General features: G+C 35.0%; 3 protein-coding genes across 5 annotated transcripts; 2 read left to right on the top strand and 1 right to left on the bottom strand.

Moving 5' to 3' along the window:
• The first annotated feature begins 1,921 nt into the window (after positions 1 to 1,921).
• Positions 1,922 to 6,630, top strand: LOC112521257 (30S ribosomal protein S6 alpha, chloroplastic-like). Its single transcript, XM_025130011.1, has 2 exons — positions 1,922 to 2,356; positions 6,211 to 6,630. The coding sequence occupies exons 1-2, from the start codon at positions 2,012 to 2,014 to the stop codon at positions 6,448 to 6,450; spliced, it is 585 nt and encodes a 194-aa protein (XP_024985779.1). The 5' UTR covers positions 1,922 to 2,011; the 3' UTR covers positions 6,451 to 6,630.
• Positions 6,631 to 10,700: 4,070 nt separating this feature from the next.
• On the top strand, positions 10,701 to 12,383 carry LOC112522048 (probable E3 ubiquitin-protein ligase RHA4A). The gene is made up of 3 exons (XM_025131113.1): positions 10,701 to 11,450; positions 11,563 to 11,645; positions 11,877 to 12,383. The coding sequence occupies exons 1-3, from the start codon at positions 11,208 to 11,210 to the stop codon at positions 12,229 to 12,231; spliced, it is 681 nt and encodes a 226-aa protein (XP_024986881.1). The 5' UTR covers positions 10,701 to 11,207; the 3' UTR covers positions 12,232 to 12,383.
• A 1,661-nt stretch (positions 12,384 to 14,044) lies between these two features.
• LOC112520843 (auxin response factor 18-like) lies at positions 14,045 to 20,081 on the bottom strand. 3 transcript variants are annotated; one of them, XM_025129458.1, is made up of 16 exons: positions 19,932 to 20,080; positions 19,735 to 19,844; positions 19,356 to 19,459; positions 19,101 to 19,196; positions 18,170 to 18,226; positions 17,920 to 18,072; positions 17,746 to 17,830; positions 17,379 to 17,469; positions 16,865 to 17,029; positions 16,425 to 16,538; positions 16,270 to 16,342; positions 15,815 to 15,968; positions 15,663 to 15,722; positions 15,271 to 15,587; positions 14,770 to 14,957; positions 14,045 to 14,513 (listed from the first exon to the last, which is right to left on the bottom strand). In XM_025129458.1, exons 2-16 carry the CDS (start codon positions 19,784 to 19,786, stop codon positions 14,372 to 14,374), a joined length of 1,851 nt encoding a protein of 616 aa, XP_024985226.1. In that variant the 5' UTR covers positions 19,787 to 19,844; positions 19,932 to 20,080; the 3' UTR covers positions 14,045 to 14,371. The 3 variants fall into 3 exon arrangements, with proteins under 3 accessions (XP_024985226.1, XP_024985224.1, XP_024985225.1); XM_025129456.1 differs by having other exon boundaries at positions 19,356 to 19,468; positions 19,735 to 20,081; XM_025129457.1 differs by having other exon boundaries at positions 19,735 to 20,079.
• Positions 20,082 to 23,196: the final 3,115 nt, after the last annotated feature.

Raw genomic sequence — 23,196 nt, 5'->3', positions numbered from 1 at the left:
CCCCGCCTCCTTCCCATGCCTACAAGTAGATACTATTGCACCCAAACAATGAGGAATCAAGAACACGAAAATATTCCATGACCACCATTGATGGAGCGTATGAAAATCAAAATAAAGATTACACACATGTTGATTCTGATAATACCCTCTTCTAAAGTTTGCTGATTCAATGAATACCGAACTTTAAGCTCAAACTCGAATTCAAAGTGAACTCAATATTTGGATGGAAAATGGAAATATCTGTATTCAACAACTCACCATCCAAATTATACCTGAAGCACATAAATAAGAGGCCTAAACATAAATAAGCCTTGAAAAGATGATAGTCAAACATAAAAGTTTCAAAAATGAAAATGAAAAAACAACAAAAAACACAAAATTATCCCCAAACGTTAAACGATGTTTTTTGCCCTTAGAATCTCGGCCTAAGTAGGTGTGCTCCTTGTTCCAAAATTTGAATCGAAATATTATGGGCTTGAAATGGAAACTCATAGCAAACGTTATGCGTTTATGTGTGACACCCCCTGTTAGCCTGGTCATGGACCTCTAGGAATAATAATAAGGTCTAGTATTCCACGCCAAGGCTCACGTCTATGATAAATTGAGTATCAATACAAACATGTCTTAAAGAAGTTTCAATCCTAGTTCTAAAACCCACGGTGTACTAAGAAACACAGACAAACCTAGAAATAGCAGTAATCAATCATGATATAATCATAAACATATAAAAAAACTTCTAGTTTTTTTTGGTTCACATAAACTCTCAGGTGTTATCTTTGGCTGCGTTTGATACATTGGACAAGATAGGACGGGACAAAACTCACCTTTCCACGTTTGACATGACATGTGACAGGACAAATACTCACTGTCCCACATTTGGTACGACATGAGTTAGGGACAAGAACTGGGACAGACTTATACACCATGGGACAAAAAATGATTTTTCTTGTTCCACCAAAACTAGTGAAACAAGATGGGACAAGAATGAGAAATAAACTAAAATATTAATATTTAATCTTTGTTTGATATATAACCTTGATACAATGTTTATTTTAGCGGTCACCACCGCTAGTCGTGACCATGGGCCACTGCCATCACCAGTAGCCATTGTCGGCCACCTTCACATCTTCCTCCATTACAACAACTTCCTCCACCATCTCCACAACCATCATCAACCACCATCCATCGCCACCTCCACAACCATTGTACCATTAAATAAGTTTCTTCAGCTTGAGTTGGGACCTTTTTATTTATTATTTATCGTAAATGAGTGAAGAACATTACACATACCGCCACCGTTGACCACCTCCACCTTCTCTTCTACTACAACAAAATCTCAAAAAATCTACATGGGATCGAGGAAATTCACTTGAACCGCCACTTAAAACAACTTGCAGAGTTATTATGTGTACATATCAACTTGCAAAGAGAATTTTACTTATAGGACATTGACATATGAATTTTCCACAAGCTTCTTTTTATATACAAAACTAATGGGGTAACCCCCACCTAGAATTAATAACAGACACCTCTATCCGCTCATTTCCAAAATATTCTTTTAAAAGCTTGGAATTGCGCTGATATTACTGCAGAGATGCCACTTGCGGAGGAGGATCGAAACTGAATTTTTCTTTTTTGAATTTTTGAAGGGTCTACAAGTGACACATTTGGTAGAAAATGATTTTTTTTTTGTCTTTAAACTACTTCCGCAAATCATTGAGGTGTCATTTACAAAAATACTGACATTTAAATAATCGAAGAAAGAAATAGCTAAGAAATAAACCATACTTTAATTAATTTCCTTACAAAAATAAACGACATAAATAAATCTAAATATTAATATAATTAATTTCCTTAGAAAAATAAACGACATAAATAAATCTAAATATTAATATAATAGTTGTTAAGTAAAAATAAAAATAGAATGAAGACGATAAGCCAACGGCCCTTCCTTATCTACTTCATCCCTTCACTAGAGCACTTCGCATCTCCCTCACCTTAACCAACTACAATGGCCTCTTCTTCTTTGTTCGCCTCATCTCCTGTGCTACAAACCTTAGCTCCTTTCGCCAAGAACAAACCTACGCCATTTCACTTCCAACATCAATTTGGAAGACACCCATTTCAGGGTTTTTCAATCAAGGCTCAAACCCTTGATTTCTCTGGTACATTCTTTGAAGGAGGATTGGGAGGTGAAGATGACCCCAACAACTCATCCGGCTCTGTTGCCACTGCCATTGAAGAAAAAGAGGAGCCCCAATGCCCACCTGGTTTGAGACAATATGAAACAATGGCTGTTTTAAGACCCGATATGTCTGAAGATGAGCGACTCTCTCTTACCCAGAAGTACGAAGAGGTACTATTACTTGATTTTGCAATTCCATATCGGTTTTGAATACATTTCTGCCATCCTTCGATTCGAGCATCGAATTGTAAGTAGATTTTGGGTGTTTTGTCTCAATTATCATGTCTTGTTCTTGTGAATTCACACAGTAATTATCTACAATTTTGTAGGGCTAATATGCAGTTTTTAGGTAGACGTATCCCCAATTTAACTTGCTTTGAGATCCATATGAATTTATCTATTAATAATCCATCCATTTTAGGGATACAATTCCAAAATGACAACCCTTTAAGAATAAGTTTATATTTTCATGTTTTCATAGACATAGATAAAAAGTAATTGCAGTGTACTAAAAACATCATACCACTTTGGAATCTAGAACTAGAAATGTATATGCCACCAACTCAAAATTGTCCCATTCTTTTGAATAACATACATAAAATGATGTCATTTACGGCTGTTTTTTTCCGACCGGTGGTTGGGGCGATCCAGAGGGTGGTGACATACCCTTTTTACAGAAATCAAGATTGTCCATTGTCCTTTGGTATAAAGGTATCTCTAGTTCTCTACAACATTAGATTGTGTGTAGTTTGTGTCTAACTCTCAGAAATTAATGTAATTGATTATTGACCATTTCGAAGAAGAGAAATGTATATCCCTTCCTACTACAAAGAAGCATGAATATCTGGTTTTGTAAAGATGAGCTTGAATGTAGGATACCATAGCAAAGTTTGGTGTTGTTGAATTCTCTATTGTTTTATTAAAATTAAAGAAGTGCTGAATTATTTGTTATTCTATACTTCTTGGGAAAAGTTGGTTTTGAACTTGTTAGTTGTTATCAAACAATAAGCACTTGACCTTATCAAATCCAACTTTAATTTAGTTTTAGTGATTAGTTGACTGATTAAAAAGGTAGTCAAATAAAATCAAAGGGAAAAGTCAACTCCCGAATGATCAAATCTCAAATCATGCTAATTCAATACCAATGCGATAATGGTTGCTCAATATGTAATAATGCATCAGTTGATATATATAACTAACAAAATGACCTAACTCTTGGGGATGATTTCTCATTAGTTTGCATTTTGTTGTTAAATTCGATGATTTTACATATTAACGAGCAGTTAATGGAATCTTCCAAGTATTTTGACCCATTAATTTTGTTGTTGGTAGTAGCCCAATATCAACATAGGAAAGGTAGCCAATAGATAATTTCCAATATATAACCACTATTGGAGTGTAACTACTTTTGTATTTCTTTCTTATGATCAATATTCAAGATCTAGTCAATAAATGGCTATTTTGACCAAATTTCCTTGTAATGAGTTGAATCTGTGGATTTGTTTTCTTGGAGCTTTTTTGCAAATTATGTTACTTGCTCCGATCAAAAAGAGAAGAGTTCTCTTTTCCAATTGTTAAATTCGTGTTAGCTTTTTACAGTTTCCAAGTGCAGCACTAAATACTGGTTTACACTTTAGTAGTTTGATATGGTGCCAGAGTTACTGAATAGAAAGAAAGTTCAGTTTTATGTATTGATATTTACACAAAGTTTGTACCACTAAAAGAGGAATGTGGAGTTCTTTATTTTTGGAAAAATGATGTGTTAAGTTTCAGGTTATGTTTGTTAGCATTCAATATCACAACTCAAGCATTCGAGTCCTTAATTACGCTTATGGAACTCTCATAAGATATGCTTAGAATTGAGCAAACGGTGTCAGGCTTTGGCACGTGAATTTGAGGTCAGGATGATGTTGGTTCATGATCTATCTAGTCCAACCATCGCTGACCTTCAAAGTAATGGATGTTTTTGATCCATCTTCGGCCACCAATTAAAGGAGAGCACATCCAAAAATGAGAGTACTTGAAGTAAGAATATAGATAACGAAGAGTGTTAAAAGTACTATTCAACTTTACCTCCAATAATATACCGGTTGTGATGTTGTCCAGAACCCAATAGACAGCCTCGGTTTTTATATAGACTGCACAGATTTAGTGATCCCTCAAGTCTTCTGTCTCTTTACGGCTAGTTAGGTCTTCAGGCGTATTTCCCTTCAGAATTCATCCTGCCTTCTCTAGGTGGGTTTTCTTAATATGGTCGCTCTGTGCTTTGATGATCTTGTTCGTTTTGATCTTCTCACTGTGGGTATTGTACCACAATAGTTCCCAAACTCTCAACTGGGTTTCTTTCTCATTCCTATCCTAATCTATAGTTGTAGGATCACTCTTGTAAATTACAGCAAAGCTTATGCAATAACGTTTTGCAAGAAGGTTTGGGTGTATTTTCTTTCTAGTTTCTTGAAGAAAATAAGAAGTCAGATGATTTGTTCTTTTAGGACTTCAAAGTCACATGATATGCATATTCTCCTGTACTTCTTAACTATCAATTCCAGCATCATGCCACCACAACTAAATTGTTGAGGTATATCTGGAAATAGAATAGCTATTCTTGAATGCCTTTGACTTGTGTATTTCTAATTGCAGCTTGAGGGTATACTTTAAAAGTGTGGTTCTGTTCTCAGCAGACTTTTTATCCGTGCCCAACAAGAAATTCATATCTCCGGGATTTATATGGATGCCTTGAGTTTTCTTGGAGGTTTCATACCTTATTTACTTAAAAGATAGAAGTAAATTGGTATAACCATATTCATCAACTTTTCTTCTCCACCTTATATGAATTTGCCTTCTTATCAGAGTCATTTAAAACTGATTTCGAGTCCTACATAATTGAGTATGCATTACAAAAAGTTTCAGTTTGGTGAAGAAATGCACATATTCATGTAAATTAGGAAATATAGGCAACTCAAGACTAAAGTTCAACAGCAACATCCAGATTGTGAGGTCTGAGTTGAATAATAGTTTGAAGTGTTTCTTTTTAAAGGGTCTTCTTTTTAAGTTTCTTTTATAAGAATATGGAGGTATATGAGAAGTCATAAGTCCTCTGTAGAGTTGTAGCTCAAAAGAAGCAAGGAGTTATTGATGTGATGGATTATCATTTGGTAGTGTGGTTTCATAGCATGGTGCTTACCTCTTTGCTTCTAAACAACAAATATAATTCCAAAAATGCAAAAAATAAAAATGAACACTCCAATTGGTTAAGAAAAAGCAAATATAACACTCGAATGCACCCTTGGTAACGTAGGGACTCATTGCAAAGTACTCGATATTTGTCATTTCCCATCATTTGCTGAGGATCTTTAATGGTGGTTTAGAAAACCTTAAGGTTCTTATCATTTCAATTGCTCAATATTTTCATTTTGTGGGTCCCGTGTACATGGTGTTAGACGACCCATTTTTAGGTAGCAACTAAAGATGTGGCACACAAGATCGGAATTTAGAAATTATGTATAAACAAATAATTTTATACAACTCGTGTGTGTCGGCTGACCACATCAGTAGAACAACTCAACTCAAACATTTACAATTGCATTCTGAAATCTGTTGTTGGATCTCATAAAAAGTCAATTCTTTTTTGTTTTTTTATTCGTTGTCTGTTTTGGCTTACCATTTCCTTTTTCTTTCTTTATTTTAAATCTTTTTTTCTGTATGCATATGACATGGAATCCTCAACAAACTAGCCTTGGTTGGTTGGTATTACACACTTTTGAGTCAAGAACACAACATGAGGACGATGAATCTATTGATTTGCTACCTTTTCGTTACACGTCTGCACTTAAATTGGCTTTTGCAAACCCATGTAGGTTAGCATTTATGGCTTAAAGAATAACTTTATATATAATTATAAACCGAACAAAAGCTTAGTGCTTTCTGATGTATGCCATAAAAAGGGAAGTGGGAAGAACAAATCTTGATTAATTAAATCCATTTAGTGGTTAATTTAATTAACAATTTTATGGCTTTTTTTACAGTTGCTTGTGGCTGGGGGTGGCATGTATGTGGAGGTATTCAACAGGGGTGTCATCCCTCTTGCTTACAGCATCAAGAAGAAAAACAAAGCTGGTGAGACCAACACTTACTTAGATGGTATCTATCTCTTGTTTACCTATTTCACAAAACCCGAATCTTTGGAGGTTCTGGAGACAACATTGACGATGGATGATGATGTCATCAGATCATCCACCTTCCAGATACGGAAGAGGAAGTATTAGTACTATATTTCTTTCGGTTTTAGCTTCAAAAGAATCTAAATCTTTTTTAGGGTTCTTGAAATTGTATGTCATATAAGCATCATGATGTTAGAGATGTCACATATCTGTATGGATACATTCTTTTGTATTCAAGAATCTTTCTTTTGATGAGATTAAAGGAATAGGCATCCTGTTCATCTTTATGTGGCTTTTGGTTTGGCTACAAGTGCACAAGAGTCCGCGTGGTCTGTAAAAAGCTCGGATTGGATCTGGAAAGCTCTAACTGGTCCTGATTTGCCATAAAACTCCAATCTAGGATTGATAAGAGGGTACATATAAAACCATTGTGGCAGAAAATCCGAACAAAGCTTGATTCGGGGCCTTAGGGGGAAAGTTCAAGTGGAACCATAAATATTTTGAGAACATAGAAACCAACTATTTCATGTATTATTTATGATGAATAACTCTGAATAATCATACTGGTAGTGAATATCATGTATTTTCTTAATTCATGATATCATGCATCTTCATGATTCATTATGTCATGCATTTTTATCATTATTAGCTATCACGACATTCATCATGAATAAAAATATGGATAGTTGGTTCCCCAGTTTTCAAAATATTTACGATTTTCATTTGAACATGCTCCTAGGACTATAATTGGATAAATACATAATACAACACATCAAATATGGTCAAACCCGAGCCGAACGATTAAGGGTTTGAATATAGCTAGTTTGAGAAAACATCTAAATGAAGCTTGGAACAATATCAGACATAAATATATTAATAGTCGATAACACCTGACCCTAAAATCCCCTACCCCCCACACCTCTAGTTTTAGCATTTACGCTTACAAGCAGACCACGAGATTGTTTGTTTCCGGCTTAGAAGCTTTATGGCACTAGAGGCTTATTCGCTGAGCCATATTAGAGTTTTTGTTTACAGCTTAATGATTAAGCTATCATCTTATTTGACTTTATGGATTCAGCCCTAGACCCTGGCTTATGAATTCAACCATGTTATTCCTTTTTTTTACAACCATACCCTTTCCCCTACTGCTCGACCTCACCCCTAGTAAGATGGCACAGTAGATCAAAAAAATTTAAACTGAACTCGATGGTGTGAATGCAGCAGTAGATCCATGGTTAACCCTTTTGATATCGCCCACACATTTTCGTACCCAGAACGTCTTTTATTTTATTTATCTTTATCTAAAAGAAGGCTTGTTGGGTAAGAAAACTTAACTTTTCATGTCAAAAGAGCACTCACTACTCATAGATTAATCATTCAGCAAAATTACAAAGGAAGAAAAAGAAGGTGACCCATGCCTATGAGACTATACAGCTTCCAACACACTTTATGTTAGCTACCAGCTTCATTTGCAGCCATACAAAATTATTCAACTTTACAAACCTTTTTGGTTTTTATAGATAACCAGAGGCCAATCAATTGCCCATACTTTCCCTTTCACCATGCCTTAGAAAAAACTAGGGGTGTTAATTAAACCGTATAAATTGTTCATATCATACTATATTATATGGTTTAGAATTTATGTAGTACGACTAATTATGGTTTATAGTTTTGTCAAACTGTATTTATGATTAGTTTTTGTCAAACTGTATTTATGATTAGGTTTGTGGTTTTGTCAAATTGTATTTATAGAAGGTGCGGTTTTTTGTGGTTTGAAATGTATACGGTTTGAAAAAAGCTCAAACCATATATACGGTTTTGACACTAAACCATACCATACAGACTACAATATTGTAAACACTCGTAGAAAGGTAATTTGTGGCTTCCATCGATTTTTTTTGAAGGATATAATATATTTTATATACGGCAAATGCAACAAATAAACTCACATACCCTCTTCATCGTTGGTGGGGTTTGAACCTCTGACCTCCTAAGAAGCAAAAGACTCATATATCGCTAAGTAAAGTCACTTAGATTTCCATCAAATTCTTAACATTCAACAAACAATATTCAAATATGAAATTTGAACTCAAGAATTTAAATGTTTAATGGTTTTGGTATTAAAGAAATGAAAATTATTAGGAATGAAAGAGGATCTTGATTGGTGGTGGACCACATTGATCATACACTATTCAACCCACTATCCGAGCCGACTAATCTCAGTACGACCATCTATTTTGTAGATAGCCTGGAGCCACCGTATTTAAACCCCTCCGTGGCCATTAGAGGATTTTTATTCCTCCTTAGATTTGAACCTGAGACCTCCTAGTACTTTTAACCTTTGGAGCCAAGCTCAAACCAATCAGACACTACCCTTATGGTTTACTAACAATTATTTAATCCTCAAATTACACGTGATTATCTTTTTGTTTAATAATACAATACATATTGATTTAATTGTTTTTGGTTCATTAATGAATTTTCAAATACTTTTATTCAAATGTGATATCAAATCAAACCAATATGGTATGTCATACTCTAAATGTTAGAACGTATGTTTCCATTAAGATCCACGACTTATGGAAAATGTGAGCAGAAAGAAAAAAAAAACGAGACTAATAAATAATAAGTAACGAAAACGATAGAAGAAATAAACAAGTTGAAACATAAAGAATGTGAGGAAATACATAATCCGCTAACTGTATGGTATGACTCTGATAACTTATCTGTTAGCTCCATAACTGTTCTCGTATGCCACTCTTAGCCTTTGTGCTTCTTTTTTCTCATCCGTACTTGTTACATGTCTCTACTATCCTAGTACTACTTTGCCAAAAACTCTTAGAAGTCATGTCGTCAGAAACGTCTTAAGGCTGCCATCTCCATCATCCAGTGCTCATCTCATTTCCTTCTCATCATACCGGTTAACTGTCACGCCTTCTACTCTTTTCACTAGTGCCACCATCGGTCTTGTGCTAACATGTCCTAACCATCATAATCTTCCCTCTTTCAATTTTTTTTCATGATAGGCACAAGGGGGTGCTAACCATTTTTAAGCTCGAGCTTAATAATTCTCGAGTTCAAGTCAATCTCAAACATGAGATAAAACTGGTTCAACTTAACGAATCGAGCTCCATAACACTGATGTATGAATCGGTTTGTTCGAAAGCTCGATTAAAATTTTCTAGTTGACACGAGCCGAGCCATTTGATGTTACACTTTTTCAAGCCATACATGTTCTTATGTTTATAAATCATACAATCAAAATATAAGACCTATCGAGCCAATGAACGAGTTAATGGATCTTGAATTCGAGCCTATTTAGGTACAATATATAACTCAAATGTGTTAAACGAGCATCGAGTTCAAGCACTACTTTGAAAAAGTTATTTAAGCTTGAATCTAATATTATTTTCTCGAGACAAGCTTGAACAACCTGCTATTCAGCTCGACTAGGTTTGTTAACACCCCCCAGACACAACGTTCAACTCCGCCCAGAAACCTTATTCAATATCCTGTCTAACATGGTCCACCGTAAGTCCATTAAAGCACTAAACCTTCTTGTTCTACAACACCTCCGTGATAGCTCTTCAGTTAAGCCACTCCGATTGGCTTTATGTGATCTGTTACGTCATCCTCTCCTCCTCCCTCTTTTTGACTTATAAATACTAAATACTTGAAATTGTTCTAACAGTAACCCGAATATCAAAAAAGGGTATAAAATCTTGTCCAACCATAACAAATTATGCCCACAATAGATTGCATGCTCTATTATATCATATCCTAATCAAATAGCAACCCAAGGTGAAGCATTTGCCAGTGAAAGAAGCATATATATATATATATATATATATATATATATATATATATAAAAGCTAGTGCACCAATATGAATGTGGGTCTAGGGAGCAGCATTACCACAATGATGTGATGTTTCTACTAATCATATACAAATTAAAATGCAAGTGTTGGAGGGTCCCTTGATTCTTAATTAGTGCACCCATGTTATATATATACATATACATATATATATATATATGTATGTGAGTTGAGAAGGAAAAGGAATATATATAATCATCATGTTTAATTCCCTCTCATCACTTTCTTCCTGCATCTCATAACCCATTTCTTATTATACTCATCATATATGCTTTTCCTTTTCTCCTTTCACGTCTAACTCACTATCCATATGATCCACTTATACACCCCATCCCTCGGTTACTCACTCGACTAAGAAACCCACTACCATTTCTGATCATAACCTCCAATATATAAAACCAAACAAAGAGTCTTTGAACTCAACTCATATGAATTCAGTTGGATACTAGAAACAAAACCTTCTTTTTCTCCCAAAAGATTCCAACTTTCACTGTTTCACGTAACTGCGTTTACAGACTCCAACTCCTCCATCAAGAAACTTGACATCCAGTTCAGTTTCTTGCACACAAAGAAGTGTCTTTTTTGGTTTTCAGAGACACCATTCATATAAAGACTCTTAACTTTCACATTACTTGCATTCATACACTTGGGTTCTGACTCAATCAAGAATCAGCAAGTCCACCAGGGTTTCTTAAGTTTGTTGCCGAAAACTTAAGCCGTACAAGTATCTTTTACTCCTAATTCTTATATAAACTTCGAGTAGGTGAACCAAAGCACAAAACCATATAACACCCGCCTTCTCTTTCTCCCACAAGATTCTAACTTGATCATCCATATACTGATCAGATCCTCATTTGATCAAGTAATCGAAAAAGACAGCATTAGGGTTGGGTTTCTTTGAGTTTCAGAAGGGCCTTTTGTGTTGTTGTGGGTCATTTAGGTTTTCAAAAGGGTGATTAGAAGCAGATTAAGTAGTTAAAAAAGGCAATGGGGTACCTTCAATCTTCAAGTGCAAGCACTGGTGCTAACTCACACTTGTACTCTCAAGCACTTCAAATGAAATTATACCAAGCATTCATATTTTCTATCCCCATACTCTTCTCTATAATACTTTTTCTCTTGTTTTACTTGTTCTACCTCAAAAGGACTTTTAGTAGCACCCATTCTTCATCTTCTTCTGCATCCATACTCCCTTCAAGAAATCAAGATTCCTCAACTCTCCCTCAATATGTATGTATACAACTCTCTCTCTCTTTCTCTCTCTTATGTGTGTGTGTGTGTATATATATATATATATATCTTTCTCTCAAACCTATGCTCTTTTGTGTCTATTTTCTTATAGAGTGAAATGGGATTGAAGATAAACCTTGAAGACAGGCTTACTGTGATCTTGTTCGATGAAGATTTATACGCGAAAGATTCAATGTAAGCATATGAATTCAGATGTTTTTGATCAAACCGATTCTTGATTGATTGACTTCGTGAATCATTATACTTTCTTAAAGGAATATTTTGTTCAAAGTAACTCATGTTTACAAACTGTAACATTGCTATGCATTTTCTCAAGGAAATATATGGTTTGAAAAAGCCAAAGCATTATATTCATGGATTTTTAACAAAATTCTAACGGGAATTCCATGAAAATTTGATCTGAAGGTGTTGTGTTTGTTTGGGGGAATTCGAGATGAATGAGAAGCTACATCAAATACCAGCTTGCCAACATGTGTTCCATGGTGATTGCATACGAAACTGGATCCATTCGAACACCACATGCCCACTCTGCAGATGCTCAGTCATCAGTGCCGCCGCCAAAGACGGCCACCACGAGCCGCTAGTGGTTCCTGATCAACCAACCACCGCGATCAACCTGAGCTCAAACCCACAAGGGGTTCCTTTAGAACATAGTGTGATCATATTTGAAGGGTCATCTAGTTCAAGTATGGACGACAACAAGTTGTGTCATCCAATTGAAGAATCCGTTGTTGTCACTGTTCGAATCCATGATTCTTGATCTTTCATTCAGGGAATTTTGCTAGAAGGGTAGAATAGTCATTAGTCTAGATGAATTTATACATCAATGATGTACCAAGTGTTATCCAAGTTGTACGTATAAGATGACTCATGTTGGTAATAAGCCATCTTTTTTGTAAGTTGGCAGAACAAGTCGTCTGTTTCGCAAATTCAGTTGGCTTCAAGTGTATATAACTGAGACTTAATTATATAGACTATGAGAGTAAACTTCAGTTATGAACCTGTTTTTCATCATGAACCGAGGACATAGGAGAGTGTGACATGTGTCCCGATGTGTCCCGTGAATGTCTGGGACAAGTGGCACACTATGAGAAGTCCAAAAAGATCTTCAAATGGGGTAAAGTTTGAAGCAAAGTACTAAAAAAACGTTTAAAAGCAACAAAAGGACGCACGTAGTAACCTTCTTTCACAAATGGAATGGCTTTGTGTCATCCTTAACGAGCTCCTAAAAGGATGTTGGATATCTTACGGGAAACAACTTATACATCTAAAATTCAAAGACGGCATAATAAATGAAGACTTTAGTCCAACACAAGCATTAAAATAGCTTATCGAAAGAAGCTCTGACACGTAACTGATATGTACCCAAAAAGCGCTTTAGACCAACAAATTTTGTGAGGTCATAACAACCTCTTTATAACAAACCAAACAACTCCATATTGTATCTGATTAGTTCTAGGAGGTCATGTGTCTCAACAAACCAAACCAGACCGAAAGGTACAAACTCAATATATCTCCATACAGAGGTAGAATCTTGGAGGTATGTCAGGCATACGTAGATCTTATCTCTATCTCAAAGGATCGAGATGTTTTTTTGAAACCCACAGCTTAAAAAACAGAAAGTACCAAAAGACACGAGAAAAGTAGCAAAAAAGTGTGTGCAAACAAAAAACGGGTACAATGAACCAAAAAGGGATCAGGTACACATGAGATAGGAATATATACAAGATAAAACAAACAAGAAACACAAAGCAACAACACTAAGACTATTAGGGTAGGAAGAAGACATACCGTAAAAGCAGGAAAAACTAATACTTACATAAATAAGACATGAAAAGTTGAAAAAATTTAAACCACCCTTTATATAAACAGGAGAATTAAATTTGAACATTTCACTTCCCTTGTCACACACACTTAGGAGCCGTTTACTAAATGTTTGTTTAGTAAGTGCTTATCGGATAAATTTCCTCATCGGATGAACATGACAAAGACCAAGAATCTTCCCGGGTAAGAGCGATGAGAAGGATGTAGAGTCTTACCCGGTAAGTGAAGATGACGAATCTTACCTAGGCAAGTGCTTACCCGGTAAATTGTTGCATTCGATATGTTTTGATGTACTAAAATCTTATGCATCAAAGTAAACTATAGTGTTGACTCCTACAGGTAAGCACTTACCGGGTAAGCATTTGGGTAAACAACCTCTTAATCTCTCAAACCAAACAAACACATTCATTACATCTTTCTCGAAAATAAAGGTTTTGAGGTACAAATTATGCAGACCTAATCTCTATCCTAAAGAGATTCACATGTAAAAAGACAAGGCCAAATCCATATACATGTATATATACAGGGTCAGGGGAAAACGGTAAAAAAAATGAAAAACTGAAAAGCACCCTACTAATAACCGTTCATCTTTACAGTATACACATATGCATACACGTAATTTGTAAACAATTTATCCGGTATGCACATATTCATAATACAAAAACCAAGAAACAACTTCGATTACTTGTATACATATGTGAATATCGTCTCGATTAATGGTTACTAATGATATGAAAAATGCAAGCAAATGACTTGAACAAAAACAGCATATATGAGTTTTGGCTAGAATCTTGAGAGCTTCCTTATCTCCCAGTCACTAGTTGTCAAAAGACTAAGCAAATAACATAAAAATACAACCACAAGAAACTGAATCAAACATTAAACCACTAATACACAAAGCATACTAATCCTACCCTGCTTCCATTTCTTCAATCTAAACAACTTCAATACCATATTACTACCACTTGTGCCCTTATTCCCCTCTCTTTCATCTTCAAGCACCGACGACTTCAAAACGGCAGACCATAAACCTAAAAACACACCCAAGATTACGTACAAGAAACCGCAGAATATTTTCAATTTTCAGCAGCTTCCAAGCTAAAGCCAGAGACTTCATTGTCTATGGAAGAAGAAAGTTGCAGCTTGCTTCCACAACTCATTTTCTTCACATCTTGACTCGAACATATCAGAATCCGTTTCACCATTCTACAGAACTCCCTGTGCATCGAGATTTTGTCAGTTAACAAATAGTTCACGATTTTTTCTAACCATGGGTGTCTGGGCCAGCTTGTGTCCGCCTCGACTAATCCCATGGGTCCCTTAAATAACAGGCCAGGAAAATCCTCGGTGGCCCTGAGGAGACTCGAACTTGCGACCAATGGAGAGGAGCCCCAAGGTCTGGCATCTATTTGCCAGTTGAGTTGGCCCTCAAGGTTTAGTTCATGATTGACGCATCTAGGGTAAGGTTACTTACTGCCATGGATCGTCACCCATGAGCATCATATCTCCTTCATCATCAGTAAATACGATTTCCCATTCATTTCTAGGGCGAAGCTTCCCCTTGATCTCAAACATCTCTTCAAGTTCGTCTATGAGCTCATGATATCCTTTTAACACGGTTAAATCCACTGCACGACCCACCGCTACTCCTTGCATTTGAACCTTCAATCATTACAACTACGTTAATACATGCACGTTAAAGACTAGCAGGCTTTTTATGGATATTTATTTTTATTCAAATGAATCTGTCCCTAGACATTGTGAAACAAATATATGCTAACCAATACCTTAAATCCTAACCTTATGTGGAAACAGATAATGTGAAATAGCACATGATGTACGAGTTCTCACAGGATTAGCCTCATATATATATATATATATATATATATATACACACACACACATATATATATTATATATATGTGTGTGTGTGTGTAAACAAGTTCACACCATTTGAGGGATTGATCAGATGTACCTTGGTACGGCTCCGCGACAAAGCACTTTGTTTGCTTTGACCACCTTTATGATCCTTTGATGGGTGGTCAGGCTTCTGGTCTGAAATCCCATCCGATTCATGCCTTTCAAAAGATGGAGCTACCTTAGGTATATCACCTTTGGGGGCGATCTTTAAGTCAAAACCAAATAATCTACAACTCAAAATATTTTCAGACTTCTTCAAGTCATGCGAACTTTTAATTGAATCTTTGGTCAGTTTTGCGGATTCTAGAGGCGCATAATTCGAATGTGAATGGACAGACCAACCTAAGAGACCTTTCCTTTCTTCTGTTTCACCTGCAAGAAATATTCAACGAAGAATTCAGTGGGATGACGATAGCCAGTCTGCATCCAGTTGAGTGCCATTGTTACCATTTTCTGTTTGCTCATGTGAAGGATTCCAAACAGCTGATACAGTCGAACATGCAGGTTCTAGAACACCAAGCAGCCCAATGTACAAAACACAATTGGTTAATAAGGATATGGAGACAACAAACATAAAGGTAAGAGAACAATTAACTCACCAAGATTAGGGATATTGACTGAAGGTCGAGGCCTCTTACTTTTAGGTGCCACCGGTTGAACCAAGCTTGTGGGAACAGGAGTGGTATAAGCCTCAATCTCCCATGGTGACACCCTTTCTGGTCTTGTTATGGATGTGGATTCATCCCATTGGACCTGGAACCAATGGGAGAAAGTTAAGTTTCTTTTATTTCGTTGTCATTCGAGCTGCGAGAGCGAGAATATGGGGAACGCCCAGATTAATCTCCAATAGAGCCCTTGAGAAGAGAAGGGAGGTTCTAACATATATTGTAGAGAATAGGTTTCAAGTCTAGCTGATGTGGGACTCTAACAAAGTCAAAGCACAAGTCTTTGACAAACATACAGAAATTTCCATCCCCGCCCTTGCATATTGGTGCATACAGGATGCCTTTACAAATAATTAATAGATTCATTAGAAATTACTTCATATGTTTACCTTCAATGAGCGCCATTTAGAACATTCCCACTGATGAGACAAGTCTTCAACTCCAATTATCGTACCCGTAAACCTAATCAATTCAAGGAATTTTCAGGGAAAGGCATCTCTTTGTATCAACTTAAACACCAACAACTTATAACTATTATGTTTACCTTCTCTCTGGAGAGTCTTCACCCTCGAACCGCATATTAAATCGCATGCCGACAGTAAATCCATTGTTTATAGATTCAATATACTTGTTCAAGCCAATGATAAACTGACTTGTCCTGTAAGATTTCAGCAAATCAAATAGTGGAAGAACCTACATTGCAAGGATAAAGGGAACAAAACCGGCTTTACAGGAGGCAAAATATGTCTAAATGTCCTAATAGACTGCTTTATAGGACTTAAATTTATCGGAAAACAATTGTGTCCGTAAAGGTGTTACAATTAGTTGATAGGACGCCCAAAAAGTTTTTTAGGCCACTCAACACCATATCAGGTGCACATCCCACCTCACCTTGGAGCAATTAGAAGTAGGATCAAGGCTAGAAAACCCCATATTTATGTCATTTAACACAGTAAATACTCACTTCAACGGGGAGTAACATACCTTGGCTTGTAGTAAACAACAAAGCGGCTTTGGGTAGAAACAGCGTGTGATGCAGTTGCAAGCATTCCAAGGCGCATGCTGCGGCTCGAAATCACGGAAGACGGCATGGAGTTATGCTGTTGAGCAACACGTCTTACACCGACGCGTAATTCGCCATTCTCCCCCCTACAATCACATATTTTAATAAAGATGTGGTCAAGGGTACAAATTACAAACTAACCATAACAACAAAGAAATATGCATGTGAGATCAACGCTCCTTCCTTAGATGTCCCAAAACTAGCAACATGTCCTTTTAAGAAAGATTTCAAATTAAAATTACCCGTTTGTCCGTTATCATCATTACAAACAAGTTGACGACAATAATTTGGTCCACAAGTTCCATAGATATCTTTACTAAAGGGTATTATAGATATTTGACAAGTAGTCAAACATTATACTTTGGTTATGTTACAAGCAATTTTCATTAAACTGAAAACCGAGCACGAGACCAAAGCAAGAATGGAAACCAATACCTAAGGAATACAAATGAATCCCCAGCCACCAATCTTTTAGAAGTAACAAAAGTACTCCATCCGGTTGTAAGCAAATGCCTTCGTGGTTGACCTGCTCAATGAAAGAGATGTTACTTCTCATGAAAAAAAAATATATGGCTTCAATTAACTAAAAGGCACACAGTTTTAGAAATGTGTAATTATTATTACACTTTTACTTAACTAATAATTATACATTTCTAGACATTTATTTTGGGATGGAGAGTACAAAACTTGGATCTGCAAAGTCATAAACCAGTTTACAGTTCAAATCAGGTTCCACATCCAAAAACATTTGTGATTTTCCAATTGCAGTATAAGTAAACAAAAGGCATGAGTATATAATTACCTCTAAATATATGCTTAAATCGCCACTCAAAGCCATGGAGATCCTTAGCTACCAGCTCCTGAGTAGGAGTAGGTTGAGCCATGTCCTGAAACCGACAAAAGCAGAAAATTGGAACATCAAACTGTTAAAACATATGAATCAGAGAAAGAGAACAACGAACAAAAGCGAAATTACCAATATAGGGAGACATTCATTTGCGTGTTTTCGGAGCACTGAAAAACCACCATGAGTGCTCGTATCAGATGCTGTTAAGACTTTACAGAAAGAGTGAACGGTTGGCCTTGGAGGGTCGGCAAGGCATTTATCAGGGCTGGCAGGATCACTTTGCTATGGGTTGTTACAGAAAAGCATAAACATATGAGGTTCGAACAAAAGGCATCAGTTTTCCATGTATTTTTAAAGAATCTAAAACATGAACTCTCACATCTGGCTCCGGAAGTAGAGTGATTTGAGCATAAACTTCATCTGTATCTTGTTCAGCCTACAATGGTAATCGATTCTAAACAAATTCAAACCAAAACACAAGAAAATGAATGTATCACCCGCCACTTAAAATAAAGCCAAACAAATTGAGAGATTGAAAGCTAGAAATATTTAACATATGAATCTACTATTCCAGCCGGTCAACCTACGAAAAAAAAAACACATATCACCATCACATCTTAAAGACTATTTATTTGGCACTTACTAAATTTGATTACTTATTTAGCTCAAACCATTCTTATTTCAGTTCATTTGTTAATCGAATTGGATCTTAATTATATTGCTTGCCTCATAAGACACACACACATGTATATATATATGTCTGATATGGAGCCCAGTCTCAAATGTAAACTAGCCTATGACTTCATGGAACAATTAGGGGGTTAAAATCACAGGTTTTTCTCTTGTTTATTTTCTATCTAGTTTCATATGGTAGGAGTCTTTATTTGACGTATGTGGTACAAAAATTCACAAGATACAAGAAAAATCCTAACAACCAAAATGAATACAAGCAAATTGTTGGACCATATAAATATTGTTTACTTTTGCAACTATTATCGTGTGCGATTATCTGGTTGTTTTGGTATATACCAATTTCCTACCCTCTCAATTTGAACAAACCTTCATGTTGTTTACAAAAAAAGAATTTCCTATTTCTCCATTCATTAGGTCTGATTTCCCTTTCCCCATATGGAAACTCACAATTACCTTTTCATTTCTTCTCACACTAATGGAAATTGGTTAAAGGTGAAAGCAAATTCAGTGAAAAGAAAAAGCTCCTTAATCACTTTCTAAGCAACCAATGAACCAAACATGATCTAAATGCTACATGTAATCCAAACCAAACATTATAAGAACAACATATTACATACCAGTAGCTGCGTATGAACAACACTACAAAGGATCTTTGAATTGAGGTCGAAGCGAGGAATACTCTGATCCGATTCCTGATTTGTTGATGCCTCTAACTAAACAAAACCCACAAGAAGCAGAAAAGGCAGAACAATCAAATTATGGTAAATTAAAACCCATATAATCAACCAAAAGAATAGGACTTCCATGTCAAAAGAATCGTGAAAATAGAAACCATATGAGATTTCAAGCAAAATCAAGAAACTTGTATTTACTTGCTCCATATGGCCTTGAGGAAAGTAGAAAACTCTTTCTCCATCTCTTGGAACATCCACCAGTGGGCCAGCACATGCCTTCCATAGCTCCTTATACAGCAGATCTTCCATAGCTCATAATCGAATTAAACCACAGAGCATATAACATTTTCAGCATAGATTAGAAAAGGAAACTATAACCCACATCAATAGTCAATAGAAACAAAAATCCTTGAAAGAAATGCTCCTTTCAAACAGATTGCCACAAATTTCAACCTTGAAATTCAAAATCAGCCCAATAGAGTCAAGAGTAGTGTCTAGTTGTGGAGAATCATTAAATGAAAATACCACGTCAATAATAAATTCAAACAAAATCGAAGAATCAGTGAAGAAATTTCACCTTCAGATGAGAAGACTGTTGACCCTCGATTGTCCATGGTCGAAAGGTACATTAAACAGCACAAGCAACTCAAATTCTTCCAATACAAAAATTGTCAAAAACTTAAACCTCTAAAATCATCAAATTCTCCACATAAAATCCATACTTATGATCACAACACCTACAAACAAATCCCCCGTACCATAAAACTTAATTACCAGCTCAATTAAAACCCTAAACCATCAATCTTCAGTTACAAAATAAACAGATCAGAAAACCAGAACGGATGACGCTGCTTCAGCTCCAAGACTTGTCCCCTCTCTCTCTCTCTCTCTCTCTCTCTGTCTCTGTCTCTGTCTCTCCCTCTCTTTCACCAGGAAATGTGAAAACGCCGTTACTTAACCAAGGAAATTGATTGATCTACTACGCCTAGATTTCTTCTCTCTCTAAACCACTCCCACCTTCTCTCTCTCTCTCTATACATATAATATATATACATATACATATAATATATATATATATATATATATATATATATATAAACCTTTGTTTGTCTCCTTTCTCGGTAGTGTGTGTACTGCGTGACGCCAAACCTAACAAACAGTTATCGTTACTGCTAAAAAAAATTAACTGATACCGGATAAAAAATTTATACATTGCAAAAATAAATATTATTTAATGAAATATGGTTTTATTGAGGATAAAACATTTATTTAATAAATTAAATATGAAATTAAAAAAAATGAGTAAACGGAGTGTGGAGACGGCGTTAATAGTTCCTGTTCCAGGAGCAGGCAACAGGATTGGCCAGATAAAGCCCGGCATAGAAACCTTCTCCTTTCCCTTTATCTTCACTGTCACTTCTTTGACCTTTCTATCCCCATTAATTACACCCTTGCCACTCCTTCATAATTTCTTTTTCCTTTTTGTTTTCTTCAATTGTAATTTTTTTATTAACCTGGATATCCAATCCGTTATGCGAACAGACTAATTCCAGGACGATCACCTGTTTTGCAGATAGTCTGAAGTTACCGTATTTGAACCTCCGTGGCCACAAGAGGATTTTTATTTCTCCTTGGATTTGAATATGGGACCTCCTGGTACTTTTAACCTTTAGAGCAAAACTCAAACCAATCATACACCACCCTTGTGGTTTTCTTCAATTGTATTGTTGTACAATCTCATGTAGCTTTTGTTCTTATTTGTTTTCCTTGCTTTCAAAACAATGGTTCATAGGTTTGGGTTTTGGTGAAAAGAAGAGTTAAAGGTGAAAAGTGTAAAAAAATACTTCTACCTTTAAGTACATAATAAAATGAGATGCATCAGATCAATCCATGTATCAAGTATTATTTATGAGTGAGTTTGAAATTAAAGGTGATCAATGATTCAGATCCGTTCTTACGTTTCTCACACTGTATATAACTTTAGAAATGTGTAATAATAATCATTTTTTAGTTGACTAAATGACAAATTTATTTTTATTTTATTTTTCTCTGTACAATTTAAAAATATTTGTGTATCAATTAAGAGTATATTTGAGAATTTAGTTATCATATTTCGAAACTAGATGCTTTTTTGATAATGATGGGTTTTCGAGGCAGCTTATGCGCACCGACTAATCCCCGTGCAACCACGAATGAACTAGAGTCATCACAGATGAATTTCTAAGGTCACAAGGGCTTTGACAACGCCTAGACTCGAACTAGGGGTGGATGAAATTTTCCACTACATCCCCCTGAGGCTTAACCAATGCGTTTGGATTCGTACCCGACCTTGAGACACTTATTTTTGGGATAAACATAAATAAAAATGTAGACATTTGCACTGTATTTTCAAAACCTTTTTTTACGAAAGAAAGGAATAGAAAGAGAGGAAAAGGGAAGGAAAGTAAAAAAAAAAACTCGTGTTTTTTAAACTTTTTAAAAAGAAAAGAAAATTAACGATAAGTTTCTTCTCAAAAAATTTCTCCCAAAATGTGGAAGGAAGGGGAACGAAAGAAATTAAAAACTTTGAAAAAAAAATTTAAAATTACAAAATTGCCAAAACTTTCATATTAAATGATATATTTTTGAAAGATATATTAGTAAAACAATATATTTATATATTTTTCTCTCAGTCTTCAAGAACAAAAAAAGTATATTTCCTTCACTCTTGAAAACACAAATAAATTTTTTTTATTAAAATAGTCATTTTTCATAGTTGGTTTCACTTTCTAGCCATTTTCTCTCCAAATTTATCAAAATAGTCATACTTCAACAAAACTCACGTCCATAATTGCGGGCCCAGTTAAAAAACAAAAAAAAGTTTACAATTTGTACTCTTATCCATAAAAAAATTACATTTTTCACCTAGATTCGCAAAAAAATTACATTTTTCACCCAGTTTCACAAAAAAATTACATTTTTCACTCAGATCCGTAAAAAAAAAAAAATTTGCGGACCTAAGGTTATTTGGTAAACTTGGTAAAAAAGTGACTAGTAAGTGAAAGCAACCAGTAAAAATGATTATTTTAATTATTTTCTCATAAAAAAATGTTTTCCTTTACCTTCATTTTCACGAATACAAATAAAAAAATTGTTTTATTTTTCTTTTTTTTCCCTCTCTTTCTTTTTCTTCTATTTCCTTTTTTTTTTTTCTTTTTCTTCTTTTTCCTTTTTTTTTTCTTTTCACTCCAAATTCGACAACACAACATTATTTTGAGATGAAGAAAATAAATTTATTAAATTGACTTAACTTAATTTAGTTAACCTCCCCCTCTTTATTTTACTCAATTCAACCTTCTGTATTATTAGTAAGGAGTGTTAGAAGAACTTTTGGACCATAAAAAACTGATTGATTAAACTATTTGAGACTATTTTGACAGTTGGACGTATTAAATATATATATATATATATATATATATATATATATATATATATATGGGAGCGTTCAAATAAAAATCATCCAATTTGTATAAACCGGGAAAATCACATTCAACCAATCATAATTTTTAATTTTGTTCATTTTTTTGTAATTATGAGATGTTGATTAACCATTTTTATTTTGGAGGGTGTTAATCATGAATATTATCGTCTTCATTATTTTAATTTTAGAGAAATACATGAAACAATTTCATTAAATATTATATGAAACAATTTCATAACCATATATGAAACAAATTCATCAAAAAAAGTATTATATGAAACAATTTCACAAGATGAAAAAATTTCATGAAAAAAATTTCATAAGATTAAACGATGAAATGGACGTATGAGGGTGGTTTGTACGATTTACACAAATGAGGACGGTTTTCATTTGAACGCTCCCCTATATATATATGTATGTATGGTGTATATATATATATATATATACTAGAAGCGTACTCGCGCAATGCAGCGAGATACATCGTGTTTTTAATATTTCATTTTATTCTTTATCTCAGTCGATGTTATAATATGACTTTATGTGATTTTGAGAAAGCGATAATGTTTTTATTTTTGAATA

The sequence above is a fragment of the Cynara cardunculus genome (genome assembly GCF_001531365.2).
Source record: "Cynara cardunculus var. scolymus isolate 2C chromosome LG 11, CcrdV1, whole genome shotgun sequence".
Taxonomy (NCBI): domain Eukaryota; kingdom Viridiplantae; phylum Streptophyta; class Magnoliopsida; order Asterales; family Asteraceae; genus Cynara; species Cynara cardunculus.
This window is presented reverse-complemented; position numbering and strand designations above follow the sequence as displayed.

What these genes read in the sequence shown, in the direction of transcription:
- LOC112521257 (XM_025130011.1), top strand. Translation starts at nt 2,012, where the DNA reads ATGGCCTCTTCTTCTTTGTTCGCCTCATCTCCTGTGCTACAAACCTTA. An exon ending in TTACCCAGAAGTACGAAGAG is followed by an intron (nt 2,357 to 6,210) that starts GTACTATTACTT and finishes CTTTTTTTACAG; the next exon opens with TTGCTTGTGGCTGGGGGTGG.
- LOC112522048 (XM_025131113.1), top strand. Translation starts at nt 11,208, where the DNA reads ATGGGGTACCTTCAATCTTCAAGTGCAAGCACTGGTGCTAACTCACAC. An exon ending in CCTCAACTCTCCCTCAATAT is followed by an intron (nt 11,451 to 11,562) that starts GTATGTATACAA and finishes ATTTTCTTATAG; the next exon opens with AGTGAAATGGGATTGAAGAT. An exon ending in TTATACGCGAAAGATTCAAT is followed by an intron (nt 11,646 to 11,876) that starts GTAAGCATATGA and finishes TTTGATCTGAAG; the next exon opens with GTGTTGTGTTTGTTTGGGGG.
- LOC112520843 (XM_025129456.1), bottom strand. Translation starts at nt 19,786, where the DNA reads ATGTACCTTTCGACCATGGACAATCGAGGGTCAACAGTCTTCTCATCT. An exon ending in GAAGACTCTCCAGAGAGAAG is followed by an intron (nt 16,343 to 16,424) that starts GTAAACATAATA and finishes TGAATTGATTAG; the next exon opens with GTTTACGGGTACGATAATTG. An exon ending in CTAAATGGCGCTCATTGAAG is followed by an intron (nt 15,969 to 16,269) that starts GTAAACATATGA and finishes CATTGGTTCCAG; the next exon opens with GTCCAATGGGATGAATCCAC.